Genomic DNA, 20,688 nt, shown 5'->3' with positions numbered 1-20,688 from the left:
TAGGTTTAGCACACAGTAGCGATAAGAAGGCCGTAATGTATCCCTTTTATGAAACCTTTCCTTCCCACATAACTGATGATGATAAAAGGGGCTTAGAAAAGTTATATGGACCTAAAAGTAAATCCGCATCTATTCCAACTCGACCTGGTGTTACTAGGAGTAGTGTACCAACTTTAAAGACAACCACAACAGAAAGATCTAGGAGTACGACAACCACAGCAGCTAGGACTAATAAATCAAAGCAAAATATAATAACGAATGTATGTGAATTGGAATATCCAGATTTAATATTTTTAGCATACGCTCCATCATTTCCAACATACCGAATGTATATAGTAAGTAAGGATCTGGTATGGAAATACGACTTAAATAATGAAAAGATCCCTACCAATGCTGAACAATTTATAAGATATTTTCCAAGGGGAATTACGAACGTGACACATGTTTTTCAAAGCACCAATGGAGATTTGATTGGTGTAAGCAGAAATCGTATATATGCTGCAGCATTTCCTAGCTTAAGAATTCATACAGATAACATGGTACCTGAAGTAAATAACGCAAGAAGTATTAACGGTTTATTTCAAACAAATTCAGGAAAAAAATTTGTTTGTTTTGATGGCTCATTTATTGAATTTAATGATAAAGACATTATCTCTAGAGGACGCATAAGTGATGTTTTTCCAGGAATACCAAATGATATTACATCAGCATTTAATTACATTGATGGACATATATATTTCTTAAAGCAAAACATTTATTACAAGTTTAATGAATTTACAAGAAGTGTTGTTGAAAAAGGTACTTTTAACTGGAATATGTTAGGTTTCCCTTGTCCTGATAATGGATTAATAAAACAACTGAAATCCTTATTATCCAAAGTAAATATATTCTTTGAATGATTAATGTCTAAATGAAAATTTTTATTGGAAAAATGTAAATGAAAATAAAGAATATTTTATAATAAAGTCTTTTTATTTACATATATTTTTAATATACATTTACAGAACTATTACAGAATTTATATTTAATATATACAGATATAAACTAGGATAAGGATGAACAATTTTTAAATATTTTTTAATTTGTTTGTCGAAATAAAAGTTAATTATTTTCAAAAGAGTCAATACCACTATCTATATCGGAATCATCAAATCGGGTATATGTTGGCATTTCATGCAAGTGACGAGTACACGACGCATCGTCTTTTAATTCAAATAATACTCTTTTAAAGCAGCTATGACACCAATACTTTTTTTCTTGGTATACATCCTCAATTATATCATGAGCATCGTACATCTCGTGAGAATGATCATAGCTAACAAATATATATTTGTTTAAAGTTATGTGTGTATATTTAAATTTATAAAAACATACTTTGCATACGTTAAGACGATATTGTTGTAGCCAATATCCACTTGACCATAGACAATAACTAGAATAGTCTTCGAAAACATAATCCCAATCTGATCTCCCTAATATAGTGTTAATTAAATGTTGGTCTATTTCTTTGGAACATGTAATAAATTGAATTCCTTTATATGAAGGTTCAAGATCCTTTTCGGCTCGTTTTAACATAGCACGCCATTTAAATGAAGGAAATTTTTTGACAATCATCTTGGTTAACTTCCATGGTAGGGGGGATTGCTCCATGAAATCTGCTGCCGATATAATTGTATTGCAAATTTTTCTAACAGCTAATGTTGTTAACGTTGGAGGGTTCATCTATAACAAAACAACCCTATTCTAAAATTCTGTAGTGACCCCACGGGAGTGTATCAAAACTGTTTGGAATTAAATAGCGTTTATCATCATGCGGACTTAAACCAATTTTACTTTGTTCGACAGAATAGACGTTATGTGCATACGATCTAATACAGCGTTGTGTAGCTGTTTTTTCTTTAAAACTTTTCAAACATTCAACATAATCCTCAAATTTTATTTTATTTTTAACAACATTATATTTAACTCCTTTAGATTTTTTAACGATCTTCCCACCCTGCACCTTGTAACTATACATTTTACTTCGAAGCCCCACAAAATGTGTCATAATTTTACCGTTGTTTTCATCTTTCATTAGACCCGGCACCTTTTTGTTTTTTTGCGGTATTTTATATATGTTATTTTTAGAATAATCTGAAGTATCAAATTTACTAGAGTCAGCTTTAATTACCTCCTCATATACATCCTCGCACTGCAACTCGTAGACAAAACTATCGGTGTCCATGTACATAAGCTTACACCTATCTGCTCCCATTTTTGGTAACATATAGGTGTAATGAAAATCATACATGACTGTCTTAGAGAGGTCTAGAATCGCCTGCCCTACATATAGAGGTTTATTAAACGTTATTTCAAGCTTTTTTAATTCGATAACCACCAGATTTTCGTCTAAAATTGTACAACTATGGAATCTAAAACTCGAAATTAAATTTGCGGCGCCATAGCGACCACCCCAAGATTTCGCGATTTTACAAATACGGTGTTTTTTTAAGTTCTCCATAGTTTTTCCGAACACAGCGTTGTTCATTAATTTATACAAATTTTTTTCGAAATCTGTCTGAGCTGCAGCCCTATTTCGAGTATTTAGCTCGATGTAGGGCTTCAACCAGGCTGCCTGTTTAAATTGTAAAATTTTATGAATTTTCGTTAACTTTAGTCCATTAGCTAGCATTTGTTTTAAATTTTTATAGTGAACAGTATATTCTTTTTTATCGTGAAGTGTTGTCATTAATTTCGGTAATTTTACCCCGCCTCTGGGTGGTACGCTGCGTTCGGCTGCAAACGGAAAATCTTTATGTTTATCATGCAATTCTTGTGGGTATGATAGATCAACTTGTAAGATATACCCTACGTCAGAGTTATCGGCTATTGATGTCACATCAAACGATGTTACATCATCCAACCATTTAAATCCTCCGTAGGGTAAGAGCTGCTCCATTGCAAAACCATACAAATTGTTAACATCCAGGTACATAAGGTATTTGGACGGTTTTTTAGGATCGTAATCAGACATATATTTATTGTTAGCTTCAGAAAATCGGTTGCTACATACGGATATTCCACCTCTTATGGCGTTCTCGTAAAACAGCACCATGTCTGGATCCTTTAGTAGTTCTAACCTACATCCTGTATACTTGAGCATACAGTCCCACGTATATCCGGGCATTGTATAGTACCACGCAGGATCCAGGCCATAGGTGGAAAAACATTTTTTGCGTAATTGTTCGAAAACGTCCGCAAGAAGCAGAATATCTGTTTTTAAATACAAATCGGAATATTCCCCTATATTTTGAATGTTAAATTGATGCCAAACAGATTGCGCATGAGCGTACTTCTCATCACTTATATTCTCATCATTTAATTTATTATAAAAATTTTCAATTGGAGGTAAAGAAGTTTCATCTAGTTTCGACAAACTATCTATGTAATCATAGCAAAAAACTCCTTTACGCGTTAACAAATTAAATTGCTCATTTTCTAAACCTTGAAATTCCCTCCTTAAAATTTTCTTTTCTGAATCGGCTAAAATTGAAGCTAATTCATCAAGAGAAGCCCCCATAAATCGAAAAGAGTCTATAAATCGTAATTTAATGTTATTTTTATCTGAATGCAGCGTAAAGGAGATGTATTTATCTTTGTTAATGGGAAGAACACTCAAGTAACCTTTTTTGCATAAATGTGAAATCATAAAATGGCCGTCATATCCGGACAAATTATGAAAAACGATGGGAACTACAAACAATTTTCTGAAGTTAAGATTGCATGCTTGGTGTGCGAATCCCCTAAATGCCCCATTGAAATGGTCGTGGTCTTTAACAATAATGTCTTTGTCTGAAAAATGTTTACTACAAATGTGACAAGATGTCGCTGTACTTGCATTTGGTTTTTCAATCATAGGCACTATTGTTTTTAGTTTCGAAGCAACACAATTAGAAACGTCAACCATACGATCTGCAAACCAATCCATACAATCTGCACCTCGATAACTATCAAAATAAGAAAGACTATCATCATAACAACATTTTACATAGTAGCCTGCGCTGTACGGAACATGTTTTTGATATTTTAAAGTTTTAGTTAAATTTACGTTTCTTTGGTTATAATTTTCTAATTGACACTCAAAATCTGCATAAACGACAAAAGGAGTAGTTTGCTGGTATGTAAAGTTTTTAAATTCGACGTGGCTTTCTTTTGGAATGTTAATCTTATGTTTATTAAATTTAGAACACACTTTTTCATGCTCAACAAATTTATTTTGCTGATGAAAATAATTCATACATCTATCGCAAATAAATTTTTTGTGGCCGTTCTTATTTGTTTGCCTACTAACAAGATACGACAAATTTTTAATCCAACAATAGTGGTATTTAATCTCTTCGTTACAATCATTTTCTTCAGTTGGTGGAGCATCATAATCATTTAAGCGAGGATAATAATGACTTTGAATTAAAAGTAAATTAACGTGTGTGTCCCGTTTATTTTCCGTCAATCTGGCTGGTACTACTGTGTAAAACGATGCTTTCTCTGTTTTAATTAATTCTAGAGCGTAAACATTGACTGAAATGTTATTTAATTTTTCAAATTTTGAAATTTGCGATAATGGCATAGGACTATCTAAATTCTCTGTTTGTAAAACTTCCGTAAAATATGGATATGAGGAGGTTCTTTGTGGTTTACTTTTATGTCTAGGAGCCCGAAGAGCGCTTACGATAGCCCAGTAAAAGCAGTTCTGATCTGTATTTTTTACATTAATACAAGCTTTCTTTTTTAAAATTGGTTCTGGGAGTCTAATGTAAGATGAACCGTTCCCAAGTTGAAATTTATTGATATTAACAGCCAAAGAAATAATTTTATTTAATGCAAACCCCGAATCTTTTTCGGCAAATTCCGATAATTCGTTTAAAAGTTTATCTACTACATTTTCCTTGAACCATTCGTATATTTGAGTTGATAAATCAATAATATAATTTTTAGTATTAAAATATTTAATCTCTACAATTTCATTATCTCCTGATTTTCTAATAAACTCCCCACAAAATGCTGTATTTACTTTAAGTGCAGAGTGAGTTTTTAAAATTTTACCGATTTTATTTTTAAAAACAACTACGCAATCTCCTAAAAATTGATTCAAATCCTTATGTCGTAAATTAGCTATAATTCCGGTTTTGATTCTACTTTGAAAACTTGATTGTACATTTTCCCATTTAACCCTCTGCCCCAACTTTAGGTGAAGACCTGCCCCGATATGTCTATTTAAAATTAGCTTTCTGAAATGTTTAAAATGACCCATATTTGTTTCTATTTTTCTACAAGTCCCTACAGATAATTTATTCTGTTTTCTACTACGAATTATCCTTTTACATAATCTAATTTGTTTTTGTAATCTATTTAACCACACTTCCGCATCACTGATTGTAAAATTATCAAATAAAATTTTTCGTAACTTTCTAATTGCTAGTACAACACCGTCCGTTTGTTTAATGATATTATCAATATTATTCGAAGACATTTTATTAAAAAAATTTTTTTATGACAAACAAATATAAAAAATACTAAAAATCGCTCACCCTTTTAATTTTCTAATGTTCTATTATTTCGAACGAGGCGGCTGGTTGTGCTTTCTTTGTAGTGACGTGTCCTTTAAAGACCAGGCTGTATTTACCCTCTTCAAAATATTTGAGGTATGGCCTGTATACTTCTGTGACCCGTGGCGGCAGGAATGTTACCTCCTCCTTTTCCAATTCTAGCAGGATTGAATTGCCGAATTGGGAGTTCACTTCTTTGGCCGCCAGTATTTTGTGCGGCACACCAATGGGTAGGCTGCTAAGCTTTCTGATTTGGCCCCTCTCTGCAATAACAGTAGCCTTATTTAATTTTGATAGGTCCATCTATAATAAATAAAAACGTATTTGAAGCGTAAATCCAATAGCAACAAAACATTTTTAATTTAAGAACATTTTATATTGACCTCCATTTAGCGAACTGTATATATTTCGAAAATTAAATTAAAACTATTAGGAATAACAGCAAGTGGAAAAATCACAATATGTGTATATATTTTTACGAATAAAAACGAATTCTACGAAAATAGAAAATAAATAATATATGACTGGTACTTCAATTTTTATTGATTTGCATACACAACTGTATATTAAATTCCAACCAACACTATTGGTATAAGATAATAGCAAAAACGAAAAATCAAAAAAAATATTACAATAGAGAATATATCATTTTTATCGAAATAGTGTGTATACTTCATGAAAATAGAGAAATAATATGTATACTGTACGAATAAAAGAAATAAGAAGAAAATCGAGAAAATTAAGTGTACTTATACAATAGAGAATAGATATAGCGAGTCAAACTGAAATTTCTATCTAAGTAGGTACACTAAAATAGCATTTTTATCGAAATAGTGTGTATACTGCATGAAAATAGAGAAATGATATGAATACTGTACGAATAAAACAAAGAAGACGAAAATCGAGAAAATTATATGTACTCATACAAAGAATGCAAAAAAATAAAAAAAGTGTGTATACTTCATGAAAATAGAGAAATAATATGTATACTGTACGAATAAAATAAATAAGACGAAAATCGAGAAAATTATGTGTACTTATACAAAGAATGCAAAAACAAAAACAATTTATGAGCAAGTTAAAAAAATATATTACAATAGAGAATAGATATAGCGAGTCAAACGGAAATTTCTATCTATCTAAGTAGGTACACTAAAATAGTGTGTATACTGCATGAAAATAGAGAAATGATATGAATACTGTACGAATAAAACAAAGAAGACAAAAATCGAGAAAATTATGTGTACTCATACAAAGAATGCAAAAAAAATAAAAAAAAGTGTGTATACTTCATGAAAATAGAGAAATAATATGTATACTGTACGAATAAAATAAATAAGACGAAAATCGAGAAAATTATGTGTACTTATACAAAGAATGCAAAAACAAAAACAATTTATGAGCAAGTTAAAAAAATATATTACAATAGAGAATAGATATAGCGAGTCAAACGGAAATTTCTATCTATCTAAGTAGGTAGACTAAAATAGTGTGTATACTGCATGAAAATAGAGAAATAATATGAATACTGTACGAATAAAACAAAGAAGACGAAAATCGAGAAAATTATGTGTACTCATACAAAGAATGCAAAAAAAACAAAAAAAACAATTTATGCACAAGTTAAAAAACAAAATCATAAAGAGAAAAACTTACCTCGGTGTATTAGAGTCACTACACAAACGTTACTGCTAAGCACAATGAGTGCAATACCCATGTGCATCCTATTTTATATTGTAGCTTCATTGACGTCACATGCATCTATAATTACACATTCTCCAGTTTATTCTTGAAAGTCATGTTGGTTCTTGAATAATTATGTCATGCTACATACTTAGTACAGTAACAATGCGGTAACGGAAATTCCAATTGCATGTGAAATGCAGTCGATGTTAATAATTATAGATAAAAATGGAATTCGCGAAAATAATGTGTTAATAACAGTAATTTTCATTTGCATATAAATTATATATTCAACCTTGGAAAATACCCGTTCTGCATGCGTTGAGGTATTTTGAATATAATTTTTAGTAATAAATAAATTCATCGTTTGTCTTATAGATACTAATGGGGACTCCCTCGGAAAAATGGGACTCCCTCGGACAATCCTATTTTGCATGCGTTGAGGTATATTTGAATAAAATTTTTAGTAATAAATAAATGCATCGTTTCTCTGTAAATTGCAAATAATTTTTATATCTAGTAGGTACTTGTAGAGGATCATATTCTCAGCAGAAATATTTTTAATTTTTTAATATATCACCCATAATACACCTTTAATAGCTTCTACTACTTCTAACTATACTCTTCATGTGTGTGTGTAAATTACTTTGGATAAAAAATGGCGAACGATATCTGAAACACAATGGTAAATAACATTATAAACGAAAGGTATATTTGCAAAAAGAAGAAGATTTGACACACTGTGAAAAAGAAGATTTGACAGTGGCAACTGCGACAAGATTTGACAGTTGTGGAAAAGAAGATTTTTGGTAGCTACATAATTTATAAAATATTATGGAACAATGGCGGGTGACTAGGACTACTAGTGACGTCTAGCGGATAAAAGTTGAACTATAAGTCAGTAGATTCCTTCGACGACACGTCGGACATGCGTCAAATATATTATGGAACAATGGCGGCTGATTAGTGACTACTAGTGACGTCTAGCGGATAAAAGTTGAACTATAAGTTAGTAGATTCCTTCCACGGAGCGTCGGGGCGTGTCACATCATCTGTCTCTCTCCCACACATTGATAAAACGCTCTCTCTCTAACACATTGATTTCCCTATGTGGCACCATTTCGGCATTACTTATCTACTCTTATTATATTCTTTTTTATTTTTACCCATGTTGATTATTTTTAGAACTATTTAATTTTTTCTTGTCATAAATCATTTTTATCTACAATGTACATTATCTTGAAAAATAATCGTTTTTAACAACAGAGTTTGAGTTATATATGTTAAACAATGAAATATTTTTAGATTTGGTTCATAATGTACATCTGAAAGGTAGTTTTAAAGCAACCCAAGCTGCTTTTCCGTATTTTAAAAAACAAAACTATGGCCGAATTATTATGACATCTTCCAATTCTGGAATTTATGGTAAGTACACTAAATTTTATTATTTCTTCAAACAAAAAATTGGAAACAATCTTGAATTCAATAGGACGAAAATAATAAACAAGACACAATTGTAGGAAAATTTGGTCATAGATCAAAAAACAATAGTGGATAGATCTTATAAGTCTGAGCAGATTATCGGAAAATTGGCCATTTTTCTGAAAAGTTATTTACCAGCAATTTTCGTGTAGGAATCGAATCTTATGATTGTACACTCTGGGCCAAAATTAACCGGCCACCTTAAAAATGGGTCATTTTTGATGTCTTATATCTCCTAAACCTGTTGTTCGATTTAAGTGATTTTTTTAATATGTTATAGCCTTATTCCTTGATAATACCGTTATAATAATATTGTTGCTAAACAGGTAAATTTTCATTGTATACCAGGTGTACGAATCAAACTGTGTTTTTTTCTTAAAGTTTGCATCACCCTGTGGAATATTCTAGCACTTGTAGAATACTGAAATTAAAACCTAACTATAGCCTCATGCTTTCTCAACATTTTGTTGTTTGATTGATTCGCTTATGTTGGATAATAAAAAAGTTAGGTGCCTTAACAACTAGACATGTTTTTTATCAATACAGGGTGTTTTAAAAAAAAATGGCATAGGTTAAGAGGTAATTCTGCATGAAAAAATAATGACAGTTTGCTTTATAAACTTATGTCCGCAAATGCTTCGTTTCCGAGATAGGGGGTGTTGAAATTTTTCTGACAAACTGACGATTTATTCATTGCTTTAAAACCGGTTGAGATATGCATAGTTATTGCATATTTTTTGACATACAATTAAGAATTTAATATTCACCATTGGCGCGCATACGGGTAATATGAGCCATCATATTACCCGTATGCGCGCCAATGGTGAATATTAAATGCTTAATTGTATGTCAAAAAATGTGCAATAACTACGTATTAAAACCCACCAAATTTCATGTGCATGTCTCAACCGGTTTTAAAGTAATAAATAAATCGTCAGTTTGTCAGAAAAATTTCAACACCCCCTATCTCGGAAAAGAAGCATTTGTGGACATAAGTTTCTAAAGCAAACTGTCATTATTTTTTCATGCAGAATTACCCCTTAAACTTTGCCAACATTTTTTAGAAACACCCTGTATTGATAAAAAACATGTCTAGTGGTTAAAGCACCTAACTTTTTTTATTATCCAACATAAGCGAATCAATCAAACAACAAAATGTTGAGAAAGCATGAGGCTATAGTTAGGTTTTAACATCAGTATTCTACAGATGCTAGAATATTCCACAGGGTGATGCAAACTTTAAGAAAAAAACACAGTTTGATTCGTACACTCGGTATACAATGAAAATTTACCTGTTTAGCAACAATATTATTATAACGATTTTGTCAAAGAATAATGCTATAACATATTAAAAAAATCACTTAAATCGGCAACAGGTTTAGGAGATATAAGACATCAAAAATGACCCACTTTTAAGGTGGCCGGTTAATTTTGGCCCAGAGTGTATATAGGTATTAATAATAGGTTTGTCCTAGCATCAGTTTCAAACGGTTTGAAACCATCAGCGAATAGTCGACCAGTGCGAGTAGAGGGGATAACACTGGTGACTGTATTATGTTCTCTCACTGACCAACTGTTTGCTGACGGTTTCTGACTAGTTTGACTGTTTGCTAGAACAAACTAATATAGGCTGCTAATATAGGCATGCGAAGTCTGCAGATAGTGTGCTATTTTTTTATAAACAAAATCGTGTGTTTTTTTTTCGATTATTGTTCTGTAACTCCGAAGATTTTAACTTTATACCACCAAACACACTCAAATAAAAATTCACCGTAACTTAATTCTGCATTTTTTTCCAATATGCTTTGACGAAAATTTTCCTCGGACAATCTGGGTTTTCTAAACAAAATCTTTTATTTTCAACTAAAATCTTAGGTAAGTAATTATCTATCAATTACTAAATAACTTTGTAACATAAAAGCTTTTTTGGTATATATTGTATTTTCAAAAGCTGCTGGAAATTGAACGAATAGTTTAACAACTAGTTTAAATTGTTAATTAACAATTTACGGTCGCAATAATAACCACGAAAATTATGATACGCCGGAATATTTATGATTTTCGTGTAAACAGGCACTATACCTATCTAACGTACTTTACAGAATAGAAATTTGACTATGGGGCCTCAGGAATGTTTTAAAATTAAAAAAAAATTTAAATTAAATTAAGAAAATGCTATTCGAAAGGACGCGTCAGGACGCTTCTTTTAAAAATAAAAAAGTTTTATTGCGATGAGTGGTTCCTGAGATACAACCGGTCATACTTGACCGGCATTTGCGACGAACTTATAAAGAGTAGGATGGTAATTTTCAAACCATTACCTTTTTATTTCGGCCCTTTTTCTACATACAAATTTTCATATCTCCAAGAGACTCCTAATATATTATAATAATAAAAACGATCGGTATTACGCGTGAAAATTACCAAAAATTCCAAAATCCTAATCAAAAACTAGGTTTAAGAAAATAAAATCTCAAACAAAGTAAGTTATCAATCGAAATAGCACAGAAAACGGCAATAAATATCGTCTCCATACCACCAGATTGACAACAGGTGGAATACTTTCTTTGGTTACACCTCCTGAGATTTTCAAAATTTATAAATCATACATGATGCCGAGGAAATTAAGATAAGAGAATTTTAAATAATTCACAACTCATCTGCTCAGCGTGATAAAAGCTCCAACAAGAAAGATTCCTTAATACTCAAACAAAAGAGTAAATGAATTAAAAATGTATAAACATTCTCAATTTCTTTGCAACACAAAAATGCAGCAGCTGCATAATACTACGGTTCTCTGTGCTACTTCGATTGATAACTTACTTTGTTTTTCGGTAGATGACCCTAGATCATCCGTGACATTTCTTTCTTTGCAATTCGGAAAGACCCAAAGTGTGGTACGTGGAAGAATCTGAGAGAGGAGAATATGGAACTACTGATGAGGGGGAAACAACCTTCGAAACCGGTATAGACTCTTCCTGTACTCTCAGATTTTACCATAGTATTATGCAGCAGCTGCATTTTCGTGTTGCAAAGAAATTGAGAATGTTTATACATTTTTAATTCATTTACTCTTTTGTTTGAGTATTAAGGAATCTTTCTTGTTGGAGCTTTTACCACGCTGAGCAGATGAGTTGTGAATTATTTAAAATTCTCTCATCTTAATTTCCTCGGCATCCTGTATGATTTATAAATTTTGAAAATCTCAGGAGGTGTAACCAAAGAAAGTATTCCACATGTTGTCAATCTGGTGGCATGGAGACGATATTTATTGTCTTTTCTGTGCTACTTCGATTCATAACTTACTTTGTTTTTCGGTAGATGTCCCTAGATCATCCGTGACATTTCTTTCATTGCAATTCGGAAAGGCCCAATGTGTGGTATGTGGAAGAATCTGAGAGAGGAGGATATGGGACTACTGATGAAGGGGAAACAACCCCCGAAACCGCTATAGACTCTTCCTGCACTCTCAGATTTTACCATAATATTATGCAGCCGCTGCATTTTCGTGTTGCAAAGAAATTGAGAATGTTTATACATTTTTAATTCATTTACTCTTTTGTTTGAGTATTAAGGAATCTTTCTTGTTGGAGCTTTTACCACGCTGAGCAGATGGGTTGTGAATTATTTAAAATTCTCTCATCTTAATTTCCTCGGCATCCTGTATGATTTATAAATTTTGAAAATCTCAGGAGGTGTAACCAAAGAAAGTATTCCACCTGTTGTCAATCTGGTGGCATGGAGACGATATTTATTGTCGTTTTCTGTGCTACTTCGATTGATAACTTACTTTGTTTTTTGGTAGATGGCCCTAGATCATTCGTGACATTTCTTTCTTTGCAATTCGGAAAGACCCAAAGTGTGGTACGTGGAAGAATCTGAGAGAGGAGGATATGGGACTACTGATGAGGGGGAAACAACCCCCGAAACCGGTATATACTCTTCCTGCACTCTCAGATTTTACCATAGTATTATGCAGCTGCTGCATTTTCGTGTTGCAAAGAAATTGAGAATGTTTATACATTTTTAAAATCTCAAAGTTCAAAATCGTTATATGTTAAAAAAATGTATTTTCTCGGCTTCCCTCATGAAGCAATTAATTTATTGTAACAAAACTAAAGCATCTTTGGCAATTAGTAGTGCGTTAGTTAGGTGGCTCTACGCGAGTTACTTGGGAAGAAAAAAATGAAGAAAATTGCTCGATTGGAAGCCAAGAAATTTCATTTTTTTAACGTATTAGGTCTGGATCCCGCGTATGAAAAAAAAGTTGATTAATAGCAAGCTGAAAATTTGGTAATAGCTTAAGGGTGTCTAGTCAGATAAACTTTGATATATGGGAACACTGGAACAGGGGCAGTTTTAATTGTGGAACAGGTTGAAAATTTGGAACGGTCACACCACGAAAATGGCACATTTATTTTGTCCGACAGAGCAGACTTAAACTCTCCGAACAGAGATTAAACTCTCATGCAAAAATCAGACTGCTATTTATCACCAAATGGGCGTTTTAATGAGTGGAACATGTAGAATATGTCAAATGACAGGAATTATGACAGATGATAAATAGCAGTCTGATTTTTGCATGAGAGTTTAATCTCTGTTTGGAGAGATTAAATCTGTTTTGTCGGACAAAATAAATGTGCCGTTTTCGTGGTGTGACCGTTCCAAATTTTCAACCTGTTCCACAAATAAAACTGCCCCTGTTCCAGTATTCCCATATATCAAAGTTTATCCGAATAGACACCCTTAAGCTATTAACAAATTTTCAGCTTGCTATTAATCAACTTTTTTTTCATACGCGGGATCCAGACCTATATACCGATTTTGAACTTTGAGATTCTATTTTTTTCAACTTAGTATTTGATTGGGTTTTTTGGTAGTTTTCACTTGAAGATATGAAAAATTGTATGTAGAAAGAGGACCGAAATAAAAACTTAATGGTTTGAAAATTACCATCCTATTGTTTATAACTTCGTCGTAAATGTCGGTCAACTTTGACCGGTTGTATCTCAGGCACCACTCATCGCAGTTAAACTTGTTTACTTTTAAAAGAAGCGTCCTGATACATCCTTTCGCACACCGTTTTTTTAAATTTAATTTAATCTAATCGTTGCCGAGATGTTCAATTTGTTTATAAGCCAAAAAATTGTTTATAATTTTAAAACATTCCTGAGGGCCGCTCAAATAGTCCAATTTCAATTCTGTAAAGTACTTTAGATAGGTATATTGCCTTTTTATACGAAAATCATGATTATTCTGATGTATCATAATTATTATGGTTATTATTAAGACCGTAAATTGTTAATTAACAAGTTAATTGTTGCTAAAAAATCTGTACCAAAAAAGCTTTTATGTCACCAAGTTATTTCATTATTGATAAATAATTACATGAGTAGGTCAAGGCGAAGGTGACTTAATGAAGATGATAAAAAAGAGAAAACTTGAATATCTGGGGCATATAATGAGAGGTAGCAGATACAGGATGCTGCAGTTAATTCTCAATGGAAAGATCGACGGAAAAAGAGGAATTGGTCGAAAGAAATATTCATGGCTCCGAAACCTTCGTCAATGGACTGGCTTATCAGCAGATCAATTGTTACATGCCGCACAAGATCGAGAACGATATCGGCAAATTGTTATGGAAGCTACCCACGCCTAAAAATTTGGGCACGGTACTTAAAGAAGAAGAAGAAGAATTACATGCCTAAAATTTTAGTTGAAAATAAAAAAAATTGTTAGAATACCCGGATTTTCCGAGTAAAATTTTCGTCCAAGCAGATCGGGAAAAAAATATCTATGCAGAATTAAATTACGGTGAATTTTTATTTGAGTGCTTTGGTGTAAAGTTAAAATCTTCGAAGTTACAGAGCAATAATTGGAAAAAACACGATTTCGGAGCGCTAATTTGTTTATAAAATAAATAGCACACTATCTGCAGACTTTGCATACCTATATTATTAATATATACAATCATAAGATTCGATCCCAGCAATAAAATTGCTGGTAAATAACTTTTCCTTGTTTTTTTCCTAATTTGCCCAGAGTATTACCATGGAGAGGGTATTTGCTACAAGCTTGTTTATTGAGATATTGCTAACATTCAGTTTGGCTTTAGAAACGCAATGCGTATAAGGGAGACCTTGTTTGCCCTTAATGTATTGGCACAAATGTGTATAGGTGTACCAGTCTTCATATGTTTGTTTTTTCGGTTACAACAAGACATTTGACAAAGTCCGATATAACTGCCCCCTGTCCGATATAACTACTGCAAGATGAAAATCTGGATAAGAAAGACATATCAAGTCTGTATTTTAATCAAGTTGCTTTTGTCAAGTTTGGTACCTAACGAACTGTCAGATGAAATAGAGATACAACGAGGGATAAGGCTGAAGTGTATGATGCTAAAGAAATATTGAGGGTGGTTAACTGAAAAAGAGCAACAAAGGAAAGGGATGCTTGGAGGATGATGCGGAGGAAGGCTAGGGTCCGAGAGAGCGAGAGAGAGACAGAGAAAGAGAGAGAGAGAGAGAGAGAGAGAGAGAGAGAGAGAGAGAGAGAGAGAGACAGAGAAAGAGAGAGAGAGAGAGACAGAGAAAGAGAGAGAGAGAGAGAGAGAGAGAGAGAGAGAGAGAGAGAGAGAGAGAGAGAGAGAGAGAGAGAGAGAGTAGTAGTATGAGGTCTGATTCGTTGATTTTCCTCTTTTTGCTGCGTGTTTTCATAATCATAACCATTGATGCATCTTTCTGTTGGACCCTATCTTCTTTGTTTCAAGCGTGTATGTCTGAGATCTAATTAAAGTCTCTCCTCAAAATAAAAAGCGTGTTTAATCCCATCTAAAAAATATCATTGTAAAACATGCCACAAGAAAAAAGTTATAGAACCATTTCAATACAACGTATTTAATCGATATTGTGGATTTTATAAGGAAATGAAATATGAAGTTATATAAAAATCTAATCTATTTAAGATAGTTTCATTTTTCTATCTATGTCGCTTTGTCAAATGAACACGAATATTATGGATGCTCCTTTTTCAGGAAACTTTGGGCAAGCAAATTATTCTGCCGCCAAATTAGGTTTGGTTGGTTTGGCGAACACAATAGCCATTGAAGGAGCTAAGAATAACGTTTATTGTAACGTGATCGTTCCAACAGCAGCTAGCAGACTTACTGAAGACATTTTACCACCAGATGTCTTTGCTCAATTAAAACCTGAACTTATTGCTCCAGTAGTGGTAAGTATTTCTTGATTATGACATTAATTTTTCCTTGGAAATAATTTAGTGTTCTTTATAGAAGATTTAAAGAACAATAAACTTCCGGAACAAAAGTTCAAGCACTTTTTACCCTATTTTAGCTTACTCTGTTCAATATCACATACAGGGTTGCGGACAAGTCTGGCAACACGATAATTTCTCGGAAACCGCTAGAACGATTTTTATAGATTTTGGTGGGTAAGGGTCTAATGCGACCGATATTGTAGTGGTAATTACATTGTTGTCAAATCTTCCGTTTTTCTGGAATTCTTATTTCAAATGGAACAACCTATATATTTTTTGCGTTTTGGAATCCTTGAGAAATACTGATTATCTTTCATCTTATAGTCCATATACCTAATTTCCATAATTTCGGAGTTATTGCTACATTTATCAAAAAAAAATTTAAACAAATTATAAAAATCGATTTTATCGGCCCGGATTATCTTAGATTCTTTGAATCATTGGGAACAAAAAAGGTCTTTTGCAATTTTCCTCTAAAGTTAATCTTTCCCGAGTTATAAACAATTTAAAACTGAAAAAAATCGAAAAATAACGATTTTCTAGGTTCAAAAACACAAGTAACAAATATTATTTTTGAAACTACGAAATGCCTAAATTCAAGCTCAAACCTTATTTTATCAGTTACCGATAAGCAATTTGGTCTTATTTCATTTTATAACATTGTTTTTTAGTTGTTAATGCCCGTCCTCCCATATGCGCTTCATTAATAATTAAAAAACAATGTTTGGGAATAAAACGTGTCAAAAATTCTTATAGGTAGAGCTGGTAAAAGAAGGTCTGAGCTTGAATTTATGTACAGTAGAACCCCGATTGTCCGTGTGCGGATTATCCGGGCTGCGGATTATCCGTGCTATGATTTTGTATTACTTAAATTGAATTTTTGAGGTTTTATCAAAATAGCGTCACTGTAAATTACTTGACGGAAACTCTATACGCGGAGAGGGAGACTCATAATGAAAGATTTATTTATTCTGTTGTCTTTTTATGGTAGGTATATATGTATGGATATACGTACATATATGTATTATAATAAGAAATAAATGTTCGGATTATTCGTGCTTTTCAATTATCCGTGCCAACGTCCGGTCCCGAGGAGCACGGATAATCGCGGTTCTACTGTATCTCGTAATTTCAAAAACTATTTTTAATGCTTGTGTTTTTGAACCTTAAAAATCGTCATTTTTCGTTTTTTTTAAACCTAAAGAAACCTTAAAAAACCTAAAATAAAGTAAAAAGACTAAGTTTTCACTCTAATTGCACATAAAACAACATAATGCTATTCTACACCACACCAGAATAATAACAATGGGAAACTTCCCATTGAAGTCTACACGGGCCGAAAAAATTGATTTTTATAATTTGTTTAAATTTTTTTTATAAATGTAGTAATATCTCCGAAATTATGGCATTTAGGTACAGAGAATATAACATGAAAACTAATCAGTATTTCTTAAGGACTTCAACACCCAAAAAATATACAGGGTGTTCCATTTGAAATAAGAAAGTTCATTAGATTTCCAGAAAAACGGAAGATTTGACAACAATGTAATTACAGTAGAACCCCGCAAATCCGAACCCCGCTAATCCGAACCAACAGAAAGAGAAAAAAATTGAAAAATTCACGACAAAAACTTGAAACATGTTTATCATACAGAGTAAAACCAGAAAATTGAACAATGTAGGATTAATAGGACTTTGACATTTAAAATTTCTTCAAAACGAATATGTAGTACTTTATACATAGTGTTTATAAAGGTTAAATATTACTTCGGTTCCCTTGCAGTCAACTTAAGTCCAAAAATATTGTCCACGCTCTTGCGAGAACGTTTTGCGACTCAAAATCAACGACAACGAAAGCTTTGAATTATTATAATAGTTAGGCTAACTTTCGGTTAATCCGAACAGGGTGTCCCCCTAATTAGTTCGGATTTGCGGGGTTCTACTGTACCACCGTAATATCGGCCGCATTAGAAGACCCTTACCCACCAAAATCTATAAAAATCGTTATAGCGGTTTCCGAGAAATTACCGTATTGTCAGACTTTTCCCTACCCTGTATATGACTCGTTATTTAGGTTATGCAGAGTGTATGAAAAGTCTGAAAACGCCTGTTTATCACTTAAATGTGTGGTCGGAATTTTACAAAAACCGGCATACGCCTATTTTGCAATATGGAAATTTCAAATTTTTGATGCTTGCAATATTGCTAGATTTACCATTTGTCTGCTATCATTAGTTACTTCGGTTTTTGAAATATAACACTCTGTATATTGTATTATTATAGGAATCTTCACTTTAATACGAGTTCAACAATGTATAACACTTGGTATTTTATCTAGCCATGAAGGTCTTAAATAAAACTTCTTAGTGCCAAATAGTTGCCAATGTTTTTAATTTTGTGATAAGTTATCATCCGTTCTGCACTTGTTGCGTCCTAATACTATTTACCAGTCAAGCTTCTATTTATTAGATAGTATACACTACTTCCACTTGACCTTTGAATTTCGGGTACTTCGCTGAGAGTCAGGTTATGACCATCTTCCAGAAACTGTTTAATTTTGTCCTTTATTTTGGTATATGTTATTCCTAGTATTTCTATTTCGTCCTTCTCAAAGTCTTCCGTGAGTTCGGCCTCCTTTCCACCAAGATCTCTTACTTTCCAAGTTGGTATTGCCCATCCTTCGGACATTTTGTCGTTTTTTCTAAACCTTTGACCTTTTTAGTCTTTTTGTTTTCATTACCACATACATAGACTTTGATGTCTCTCGGCTTGGTCTTTTGCGTTTTTCCTGTATATCGTTATTTATATTTTCTTTCTGATCTCGATACGATAAACTACCCCAGATAATTGAAATAATATTGGAAAATAATATTTCAACCAACTACGATAGTTATCGTCTACCCTACACCAGCTCAATCTTACAAGTTGTGTGTTCGTCTTGTCCTAATTAAAGATATGAACACTGAAAATTTAGAATGGAAGCAAACAAAACAATACTTTAACTAATGATGTTTATTGTTCAAAAAAAAATATAATAAAATATGAATCAAAAATGAATAACCATTTTCAATTTCGTTGCAACACGAAATTACAGCCGCATTATCTTCTAGTTATCTAGTTCAATTAGAGAGTGCAGCAAGCACCTCGATCGGTTTCGAAACTTATTAGTCTCTCGTCAGGAGGCACATATGCTGCTCTCTCTGACCCAACCAGGACAAACCCCGGCGTGCAGTTACGGATTGCAACGAACGAAATGGCAGGGATGCCCTAGCGGCAACTGCTAGCAAAAGACTAAGGGCCGGTTGTTCGAACGCTAATCAAAAATGATCATTATCAAATATTTAATTACTGTCACAACTGTCAATGTCAACTTTGATTGGGTTGCTAAAAACATAATTATTGATTACAATTATGAAATTAGTTAATCAATTATGTTAATAATTGTTATGTTCATTGATTAACTAATCTCATAATTATAATCAATTATGTTTTCAGCAACCCAACCAAAGTTGACATTGACAGTTGGTGACAGTAATTAAATATTTGATAGTGATCATTGATGATTAGCGTTCGAACAACCGGCCCTAAGTTTTCAATCTAATAGCACATAAAATAACATTAAAAATATTACTCTACATCCCACCTGATTGAAAACAATGGGAACCTTCTCTGGTTACACCTCCGAGGCTTCTAAAATTTGCAAGCCATAACGGATGCTGAGACTAAAGAAGATGAGAAAATTTTGCAATTTATAATTCATGTTCCATCTGCTCAGCGCGGTAAAGTTCCAACGAGAATGGTTCCCTTCGTACTCCAATCAGAGTAAACATGTAAATCAAAAATGTTGCAGCACGAAACTACAACCGAATTATATTCTAGTTCAATCGGAGAGTGCAGCAAGCACCTCTACCGGTTTCGAAACTTATTAGTCTCTCATCAGGAGGCACATATGCTGCTCTCTCTGACCCAACCAGGATAAACCCCGGCGTGCAGTTACGGATTGCAACGAACGAAATGACAGGGATGCCCTAGCGGCAACTGCTAGCAAAAGACTAAGTTTTCAATCTAATAGCACATAAAATAATACTAAAAATATTACTCTACATCCCACCAGATTGAAAACAATGGGAACCTTCTCTGTTGACACCTCCGAGGCTTTTAATATTTGCAAACCATAACGGATCCTGAGACTAAAGAAGATAAGGGAATTTTACAATTTATAATTTATAATTACGTCCCATCTGCTCAGCGCGGTAGATGGGACGTGAATTATAAATTGTAAAATTCCATCATCTTCTTTAGTCTCAGCATCCGTTATGACTTGCAAATTTTAGAAGCCTCGGAGGTGTAACCAGAGAAGGTTCCCATTGTTTTCAATCTGATGGGATGTAGAATAATATTTTTAGTATTATTTTATGTAGGGTCATGTGTTCAACAATGAACCACTCAAAATTTAAAATTGTCTATATCCGCTCCCTTTTAACTTAGAAGCCCGAAATTGTACGAGTATAAGAAACACATATTAGTAATATACTACACATAATTTGTTTATCAATAAAGATTAATGTTTTTGAGTTAATATTGTTTTTTCATTTTAAGTGTCGTTGGGTTCATTATGTCCCACGGGTGGTACACAATGAACAATTATTTTAAACATACC

At 32.9% G+C, this 20,688-nt stretch overlaps 1 protein-coding gene across 1 annotated transcript in view; it reads left to right on the top strand.

The window, feature by feature from the left end:
* LOC126889804 (peroxisomal multifunctional enzyme type 2) overlaps positions 1-20,688 on the top strand; it is a 180,433-nt gene that overhangs the window by 81,306 nt on the left and 78,439 nt on the right. Inside the window, exons 3-4 of the mRNA XM_050658445.1 lie at positions 8,574-8,693; positions 15,787-15,983. Of these exons, the coding sequence (XP_050514402.1) occupies positions 8,574-8,693; positions 15,787-15,983 (317 nt within the window). The remainder of the gene's footprint in view (positions 1-8,573; positions 8,694-15,786; positions 15,984-20,688) is intronic.

Source organism: Diabrotica virgifera, chromosome 8 (genome assembly GCF_917563875.1).
Source record: "Diabrotica virgifera virgifera chromosome 8, PGI_DIABVI_V3a".
Lineage (NCBI taxonomy): Eukaryota > Metazoa > Arthropoda > Insecta > Coleoptera > Chrysomelidae > Diabrotica > Diabrotica virgifera.
Note: the sequence above shows the minus strand (reverse complement) of the source record. Positions and strands in the feature narration are given on the sequence as shown.